The 10,000-nt window shown below is 41.1% G+C and overlaps 1 protein-coding gene across 1 annotated transcript in view; it reads left to right on the top strand.

Annotated features, from left to right (window-relative positions):
• dnajc1 (DnaJ (Hsp40) homolog, subfamily C, member 1) overlaps positions 1-915 on the top strand; it is a 4,797-nt gene extending 3,882 nt beyond the window's left edge. The window contains exons 4-5 of the mRNA XM_028594409.1: positions 1-148; positions 745-915. The exon at positions 1-148 is cut by the window's left edge and continues 18 nt beyond it. Of these exons, the coding sequence (XP_028450210.1) occupies positions 1-148; positions 745-915 (319 nt within the window). The remainder of the gene's footprint in view (positions 149-744) is intronic.
• The last annotated feature ends 9,085 nt before the right edge of the window (positions 916-10,000 follow it).

Below are 10,000 nucleotides of genomic sequence, written 5' to 3'. Positions count from 1 at the left end.
GAACGGGCTCCCTGATTGGAGGCAGCCGGTCTTCTACTACAGACGTGTGAGGAAGATGAGCAACGCTGAGCTGGCTTTCCTCCTCTTCCTCATCCTCACGGTGGGCCACTACGCAGTCATCTGGTCCATCTACCTGGAGAAACAGCTGGTGAGATATAGAGCCGGGGGTTTGATTCCTCCCTGCAGCTCAGGCTGGACACCTGTACCTTATCTATCCTGCTTCTGTTACAAATCTGCAGGGACCAATCACAAGCTGGCTTATCCGCCTGGTGCGCTATTGGCCGGTTTAACACGATGACGATAGAGAAGCGACCAATCAGCTTCTTGTTTACGTTCAATATGGCGGCCAGCGAAGCGCAGCGACCGGTTGATGCCGCTGTCGCTGCTATGTCATCCAGATCGTTGCTCTGATTGGTTGAAGGACTATCCAATCACGTACAGAGGCATCTGACCTATTCCCGTTTATCCCGCCTCTTGTGCAGAGCAGACTCCCCAGACTGATGTTCAGTCTTCAAAGGTGGAGCTCGGTCTGATAGCCAGACTAGGTGATACAGCCAATCAGAGCACAGCTTACAGCCAATCAGAGCACAGCCAATCAGAGCACAGCTTACAGCCAATCAGAGCACAGCCAATAGGAGCACAGCTTACAGCCGATCAGAGCACATTTTACAGCCGATCAGAGCACAGCCAATCAGAGCGCAGCTATGCAGGTAACCCCATGTTCTGCCCTCCTCTGTGTTTCAGGACGAGCTGCTGAGTAAGAAGAAGAAAGAGAAGAAGAAGAAGCTGAGCTCCAGACCGCCAGACGAGCTGCGCAGCGCCACGCACGACAGGTACACATACTACTTCCTGTTTAGATACTACTTCCTGTTCCCATTAGTACACACCCACAGGTACACATACTACTTCTGTTAGTACACACCCACAGGTACACATACTACTTCTGTTAGTACACACCCACAGGTACACATACTACTTCTTCTGTGGTTATGACCCAATCGTTAGCCTGGTAGCATCTGTTATGACCCAATCGTTAGCCTGGTAGCATCAGTTATGACCCAATCGTTAGCCTGGTAGCATCTGTTATGACCCAATCGTTAGCCTGGTAGCATCTGTTATGACCCAATCGTTAGCCTGGTAGCATCAGTTATGACCCAATCGTTAGCCTGGTGGCATCAGTTATGACCCAATCGTTAGCCTGGTAGCATCAGTTATGACCCAATCGTTAGCCTGGTAGCATCAGTTATGACCCAATCGTTAGCCTGGTAGCATCTGTTATGACCCAATCGTTAGCCTGGTAGCATCTGTTATGACCCAAACGTTAGCCTGGTAGCATCAGTTATGACCCAATCGTTAGCCTGGTAGCATCTGTTATGACCCAATCGTTAGCCTGGTAGCATCTGTTATGACCCAGTCGTTAGCCTGGTAGCATCAGTTATGACCCAATCGTTAGCCTGGTAGCATCTGTTATGACCCAATCGTTAGCCTGGTAGCATCTGTTATGACCCAATCGTTAGCCCGGTAGCATCTGTTATGACCCAGTCGTTAGCCCGGTAGCATCAGTTATGACCCAATCGTTAGCCCGGTAGCATCCGTTATGACCCAGTCGTTAGCCTGGTAGCATCAGAATGACGCTATAGGAGCTAGGCTGTGTGGAGAGAGGCTAACCCTCTTGGACACTACGCTGGCATCAGTATCCCACAATGCAACGCGGTAGTAACGACAACGTTCATAACAGACAAAAGGACAGAAACTTTTACATTTCTCCATATTTGAATGACTGTTGGTCTAGTTATTTACCTTTTTTCAGAAGTGTAAGCGTGATGACGCTAGAGAAGACTCGTGTGTTCATGTACGATGTTTGTCTGTTGGTAACGTAACGGGATAATGTTTGTCTGTTGGTAACGTAACGGGATAATGTTTGTCTGTTGGTAACGTAACGGGATAATGTTTGTCTGTTGGTAACATAACGGTATGTTTGTCTGTTGGTAACGTAACGGGATAATGTTTGTCTGTTGGTAACGTAACGGTATAATGTTTGTCTGTTGGTAACGTAACGGGATAATGTTTGTCTGTTGGTAACGTAACGGTATAATGTTTGTCTGTTGGTAACGGGATAATGTTTGTCTGTTGGTACTTAACGGGATAATGTTTGTCTGTTGGTAACGTAACGGGATGTTTGTCTGTTGGTAACGTAACGGATAATGTTTGTCTGTTGGTAACGTAACGGTATAATGTTTGTCTGTTGGTAACGGTATAATGTTTGTCTGTTGGTAACGTAACGGGATAATGTTTGTCTGTTGGTAACGTCTGTTGGTAACGAACGGATAATGTTTGTCTGTTGGTAATGTTTGTCTGTTGGTAACGGGGATAATGTTTGTCTGTTGGTAACGAACGGGATAATGGTTGTCTGTTGGTAACGAACGGGATAATGTTTGTCTGTTGGTAACGAAACGGATAATGTTTGTCTGTTGGTTGGTAACGTAAATGTTTGTCGGGATAATGTTTGTCTGTTTGTAACGTAACGGGATAATGTTTGTCTGTTTGGTAACGAAACGGATAATGTTTGTCTGTTGGTAACGAACGGATAATGTTTGTCTGTTAGATTTGTCTGTTGGTTAATGTTTGTCTGTTGGTAACGGAAATGTTTGTCGGGTAACGATAAATGTTTGTCTGTTGGTAACGTAACGGGATAATGTTTGTCTGTTGGTAACGGGATAACGGGTAATGTTTGTCTGTTGGTAACGAAACGGGATAATGTTTGTCTGTTGGTAACGAAACGGGATAATGTTTGTCTGTTGGTAACGAACGGGATAATGTTTGTCTGTTGGTAACTGTTGGTACGGGATAATGTTTGTCTGTTGGTAACGAACGGGATAATGTTTGTCTGTTGGTAACGAACGGGAATAATAATGTTTGTCTGTTGGTAACGTAACGGGATAATGTTTGTCTGTTGGTAACGTCTGGGATAATGTTTGTCTGTTGGTAACGAACGGGATAATGTTTGTCTGTTGGTAACGTAACGGGATAATGTTTGTCTGTTGGTAACGTAACGGGATAATGTTTGTCTGTTGGTAACGTTGGTAACGGGATAATGTTTGTCTGTTGGTAACGAACGGGATAATGTTTGTCTGTTGGTAACGAAATGTTTGTCTGTTGGTAACGAACGGGATAATGTTTGTCTGTTGGTAACGTAACGGATAATGTTTGTCTGTTTGTAATGTTGGTAACGGGATAATGTTTGTCTGTTGGTAACGTAACGGGATAATGTTTGTCTGTTGGTAACGAACGGGATAATGTTTGTCTGTTGGTAACGTAACGGGATAATGTTTGTCTGTTGGTAACGTAACGGGATAATTTTGTCTGTTGGTAACGAACGGATAATGTTTGTCTGTTGGTAACGTAACGGGATAATGTTTGTCTGTTGGTAACGTAACGGGATAATGTTTGTCTGTTGGTAACGTAACGGTATAATGTTTGTCTGTTGGTAACGTAACGGGATAATGTTTGTCTGTTGGTAACGTAACGGGATAATATTTGTCTGTTGGTAACGGTATAATGTTTGTCTGTTGGTAACGTAATGTTTGTCTGTTGGTAACGGGATAATGTTTGTCTGTTGGTAATGTTTGTCTGTTGGTAACGGGATAATGTTTGTCTGTTGGTAACGTAACGGATAATGTTTGTCTGTTGGTAACGAACGGGATAATGTTTGTCTGTTGGTAACGTACGGATAATGTTTGTCTGTTGTTTGTTTGTCTGTTGGTAACGAAACGGGATAATGTTTCTGTCTGTTGGTTGTCTGTCGTAACGGATATAATGTTTGTCTGTTGGTAACGAAACGGGATAATGTTTGTCTGTTGGTAACGTAACGGCATAATGTTTGTCTGTTGGTAACCGGATAATGTTTGTCTGTTGGTAACGGGATAATGTTTGTCTGTTGGTAACGTAACGGTATGTTTGTCTGTTGGTAACGGTATGTTTGTCTGTTGGTAACGTAACGGGATAATGTTTGTCTGTTGGTAACGTAACGGGATAATGTTTGTCTGTTGGTAACGTAACGGGATAATGTTTGTCTGTTGGTAACGTAACGGGAAATGTTTGTCTGTTGGTAACGTAACGGGATAATGTTTGTCTGTTGGTAACGTAATGTTTGTCTGTTGGTATAATGTTTGTCTGTTGGTAACGTAACGGGATAATGTTTGTCTGTTGGTAACGTAACGGGATAATGTTTGTCTGTTGGTAACGTAACGGGATAATGTTTGTCTGTTGGTAACGGGATAATGTTTGTCTGTTGGTAACGTAACGGGATAATGTTTGTCTGTTGGTAACGTAACGGGATAATGTTTGTCTGTTGGTATAATGTTTGTCTGTTGGTATAATGTTTGTCTGTTGGTAACGATAATGTTTGTCTGTTGGTGTTGGTAAATGTTTGTCTGTTGGTAACGGGATAATGTTTGTCTGTTAACGAACGGGATAATGTTTGTCTGTTGGTAACGTAATGATAATGTTTGTCTGTTGGTAACGATAATGTTTGTCTGTTGGTAACGTAACGGGATAATGTTTGTCTGTCGTAACGTAACGGGATAATGTTTGTCTGTTGGTAACGTAACGGGATAATGTTTGTCTGTTGGTAATGTTTGTCTGTTGGTAACGGGATAATGTTTGTCTGTTGGTAACGTAACGGGATAATGTTTGTCTGTTGGTAACGTAACGGGATAATGTTTGTCTGTTGGTAACGTAACGGTATAATGTTTGTCTGTTGGTAACGTAACGGTATGTTTGTCTGTTGGTAACGGTATGTTTGTCTGTTGGTAACGTAACGGTATAATGTTTGTCTGTTGGTAACGTAACGGGATAATGTTTGTCTGTTGGTAACGTAACGGGATAATGTTTGTCTGTTGGTAACGTAACGGGATAATGTTTGTCTGTTGGTAACGTAACGGGATAATGTTTGTCTGTTGGTAACGAACGGATAATGTTTGTCTGTTGGTAACGTAACGGGATAATGTTTGTCTGTTGGTAACGTAACGGTATAATGTTTGTCTGTTGGTAACGGGATAATGTTTGTCTGTTGGTAACGAACGGGATAATGTTTGTCTGTTGTAACGTAACGGATAATGTTTGTCTGTTGGTAATGTTTTTGTCTGTTGGTAACGAACGGGATAATGTTTGTCTGTTGGTAACGGTAACGAACGGGATAATGTTTGTCTGTTGGTAACGTAACGGATAATGTTTGTCTGTTGGTAACGTAACGGGATAATGTTTGTCTGTTGGTAACGTAACGGGATAATTTGTCTGTTGGTAACGTCTAATGTTTGTCTGTTGGTAACGTAACGGGATAATGTTTGTCTGTTGGTTTGTCTGTTGGTAATAATGTTTGTTTGTCTGTTGTTGGTAACGAACGGGATAATGTTTGTCTGTTGGTAACGTAACGGGGGATAATGTTTGTCTGTTGGTAACGTAACGGGATAATGTTTGTCTGTTGGTAACGGGATAATGGGTCTAATGGTTTGTCTAATGTTTGTCTGTTGGTAACGGGATAATGTTTGTCTGTTGGTAACGTAACGGGATAATGTTTGTCTGTTGGTAACGTAAACGGGATAATGTTTGTCTGTTGGTAATGTTTGTCTGTTGGTAACGAACGGGATAATGTTTGTCTGTTGGTAACGTAACGGTATAATGTTTGTCTGTTGGTAACGTTTGTTTGTCTGTTGGTAACGAACGGGATAATGTTTGGCTGTGTTGGTAACGTCTGTTGGTAACGTAACGGGATAATGTTTGTCTGTTGGTAACGTTAATGTTTGTCTGTTGGTAACGTAACGGGATAATGTTTGTCTGTTGGTAACGAACGGGATAATGTTTGTCTGTTGGTAACGTAACGGGATAATGTTTGTCTGTTGGTTGGTAACGTAACGGGATAATGTTTGTCTGTTGGTAACGTAACGGGATAATGTTTGTCTGTTGGTAACGTAACGGGATAATGTTTGTCTGTTGTTGGTATAATGTTTGTCTGTTGGTAACGGGATAATGTTTGTCTGTTGGTAACGAACGGGATAATGTTTGTCTGTTGGTAACGAACGGATAATGTTTGTCTGTTGGTAACGAACGGGATAATGTTTGTCTGTTGGTAACGAACGGGATAATGTTTGTCTGTTGGTAACGTAACGGGATAATGTTTGTCTGTTGGTAACGAACGGGATAATGTTTGTCTGTTGGGGAAATGTTTGTCTGTTGGTACGGGATAATGTTTGTCTGTTGGTTTGTCTGTTGGTAACGGGATAATGTTTGTCTGTTGGTAACGTAACGGGATAATGTTTGTCTGTTGGTAACTGTTGGGATAATGTTTGTCTGTTGGTAACGTAACGGGATAATGTTTGTCTGTTGGTAACGAACGGGATAATGTTTGTCTGTTGGTAACGTAACGGATAATGTTTGTCTGTTGGTAACGGATAATGTTTGTCTGTTGGGATAATGTTTGTTTGTTGGTAACGAACGGGATAATGTTTGTCTGTTGGTAACGTAACGGGATAATGTTTGTCTGTTGGTAACGTAACGGGATAATGTTTGTCTGTTGGTAATGTTGTCTGTTGGTAACGTAAATGTTTGTCTGGGATAATGTTTGTCTGTTGGTAACGTAACGGGATAATGTTTGTCTGTTGGTAACGAACGGGATAATGTTGTCTGTCTGTTTGTAACGAACGGATAATGTTTGTCTGTTGGTAACGTAACGGGATAATGTTTGTCTGTTGGTATAATGTTTGTCTGTTGTAACGGGATAATGTTTGTCTGTCTGTTGGTAACGTAACGGTATAATGTTTGTCTGTTGGTAACGGGATAATGTTTGTCTGTTGGTAACGTAACGGGATAATGTTTGTCTGTTGGTAACGTAACGGGATAATGTTTGTCTGTTGGTAACGTAACGGGATAATGTTTGTCTGTTGGTAACGTAACGGGATAATGTTTGTCTGTTGGTAACGTAACGGGATAATGTTTGTCTGTTGGTAACGTAACGGGATAATGTTTGTCTGTTGGTAACGGTATAATGTTTGTCTGTTGGTAACGTAACGGATAATGTTTGTCTGTCGGTAACGGGGATAATGTTTGTCTGTTGGTAACGTAACGGATAATGTTTGTCTGTTGGTAACGTTTGTCTGTTATAATGTTTGTTTGTTGGTAACGTAACGGGATAATGTTTGTCTGTTGGTAACGAACGGGATAATGTTTGTCTGTTGGTAACGAACGGGATAATGTTTGTCTGTTGGTAACGAACGGGATAATGTTTGTCTGTTGGTAACGAACGGGATAATGTTTGTCTGTTGGTTGGTAACGTAACGGGATAATGTTTGTCTGTTGGTAACGTAACGGGATAATGTTTGTCTGTTGGTAACGTAACGGGATAATGTTTGTCTGTTGGTAACGTAACGGGATAATGTTTGTCTGTTGGTAACGTAACGGGATAATGTTTGTTGTTGTATGTGTTGATAATGTTTGTCTGTTGGTAACGTAACGGGATAATGTTTGTCTGTTGGTAACGTAACGGATAATGTTTGTCTGTTGGTAACGTAACGGGATAATGTTTGTCTGTTGGTAACGTAACGGGATAATGTTTGTCTGTTGGTAACGGGAAATGTTTGTCGGGATAATGTTTGTCTGTTGGTAACGTAACGGGATAATGTTTGTCTGTTGGTAACGTAACGGATAATGTTTGTCTGTTGGTAACGAACGGGATAATGTTTGTCTGTTGGTAACGAACGGTTTTTGTCTGTTGGTAATAATGTTTGTCTGTTGGTAACGGGTTTGTCTGTGTTTAATGTTTGTCTGTTGGTAACGAACGGGATAATGTTTGTCTGTTGGTAACGTAACGGGATAATGTTTGTCTGTTGGTAACGAACGGGATAATGTTTGTCTGTTGGTAACGAATAATGTTTGTCTGTTGGTAACGAACGGGATAATGTTTGTCTGTTGGTAACGAACGGGATAATGTTTGTCTGTTGGTAACGAACGGGATAATGTTTGTCTGTTGGTAACGTAACGGGATAATGTTTGTCTGTTAACGTAACTGTTGGTAACGGATAATGTTTGTCTGTTGGTAACGGGATAATGTTTGTCTGGGATAATGTTTGTCTGTTGGTAACGAACGGGATAATGTTTGTCTGTTGGTAACGAACGGGATAATGTTTGTCTGTTGGTAACGAACGGATAATGTTTGTCTGTTGGGATAATGTTTGTCTGTTGGTAACGTAACGGGATAATGTTTGTCTGGGTATAATAATGTTTGTCTGTTGGTTAACGGATAATGTTTGTCTGTTGGTACGGGATAATGTTTGTCTGTTGGTAACGAACGGATAAATGTTTGTCTGTTGGTAACGGGATAATGTTTGTCTGTTGGTAATGTTTGTCTGTTGGTAACGTAACGGGTTGGTAATGTTTGTCTGTTGGTAACGTATAATGTTTGTCTGTTGGTAACGGGGGATAATGTTTGTCTGTTGGTAACGTAACGGGATAATGTTTGTCTGTTGGTAACGGTATAATGTTTGTCTGTTGGTAACGTAACGGGATAATGTTTGTCTGTTGGTAACGGGATAATGTTTGTCTGTTGGTAACGTAACGGGATAATGTTTGTCTGTTGGTAACGTAACGGGATAATGTTTGTCTGTTGGTAACGGGATAATGTTTGTCTGTTGGTAACGTAACGGGATAATGTTTGTCTGTTGGTAACGTAACGGGATAATGTTTGTCTGTTGGTAACGTAACGGGATAATGTTTGTCTGTTGGTAACGGTATAATGTTTGTCTGTTGGTAACGTAACGGGATAATGTTTGTCTGTTGGTAACGTAACGGGATAATGTTTGTCTGTTGGTAACGAACGGGATAATGTTTGTCTGTTGGTAACGTAACGGGATAATGTTTGTCTGTTGGTAACGGGGATAATGTTTGTCTGTTGGTAACGAACGGATAATGTTTGTCTGTTGGATAATGTTTGTCTGTTGGTAACGTAACGGGATAATGTTTGTCTGTTGGTAACGTAACGGGATAATGTTTGTCTGTTGGTAACGTAACGGGATAATGTTTGTCTGTTGGTAACGTAACGGGATAATGTTTGTCTGTTGGTAACGGGATAATGTTTGTCTGTTGGTAACGTAACGGTATAATGTTTGTCTGTTGGTAACGTAACGGGATAATGTTTGTCTGTTGGTAACGTAACGGGATAATGTTTGTCTGTTGGTAACGTAACGGGATAATGTTTGTCTGTTGGTAACGGGATAATGTTTGTCTGTTGGTAACGTAACGGGATAATGTTTGTCTGTTGGTAACGTGGTATTTGTCTGTTGGTAACGTAACGGGATAATGTTTGTCTGTTGGTAACGAACGGATAATGTTTGTCTGTTGGTAACGAACGGATAATGTTTGTCTGTTGGTAACGAACGGGATAATGTTTGTCTGTTGGTAACGTATAATGTTTGTCTGGGATAATAATGTTTGTCTGTTGGTAACGTAACGGGATAATGTTTGTCTGTTGGTAACGTAACGGGATAATGTTTGTCTGTTGGTAACGTAACGGGATAATGTTTGTCTGTTGGTAACGTAACGGGATAATGTTTGTCTGTTGGTAACGTAACGGTATAATGTTTGTCTGTTGGTAACGTAACGGGATAATGTTTGTCTGTTGGTAACGTAACGGGATAATGTTTGTCTGTTGGTAACGTGTCTGTTGGTAACGAACGGGATAATGTTTGTCTGTTGGTAACGTAACGGTATAATGTTTGTCTGTTGGTAACGTAACGGGATAATGTTTGTCTGTTGGTAACGTAACGGGATAATGTTTGTCTGTTGGTAACGTAACGGGATAATGTTTGTCTGTTGGTAACGTAACGGGATAATGTTTGTCTGTTGGTAATGTTTTTGTCTGTTGGTAACGTAACGGGATAATGTTTGTCTGTTGGTAACGTAACGGGATAATGTTTGTCTGTTGGTAACGTAACGGGATAATGTTTGTCTG

This window comes from Perca flavescens, chromosome 12 (genome assembly GCF_004354835.1).
Source record: "Perca flavescens isolate YP-PL-M2 chromosome 12, PFLA_1.0, whole genome shotgun sequence".
NCBI classification, from domain to species: Eukaryota; Metazoa; Chordata; class Actinopteri; order Perciformes; family Percidae; genus Perca; species Perca flavescens.
Note: the sequence above shows the minus strand (reverse complement) of the source record. Positions and strands in the feature narration are given on the sequence as shown.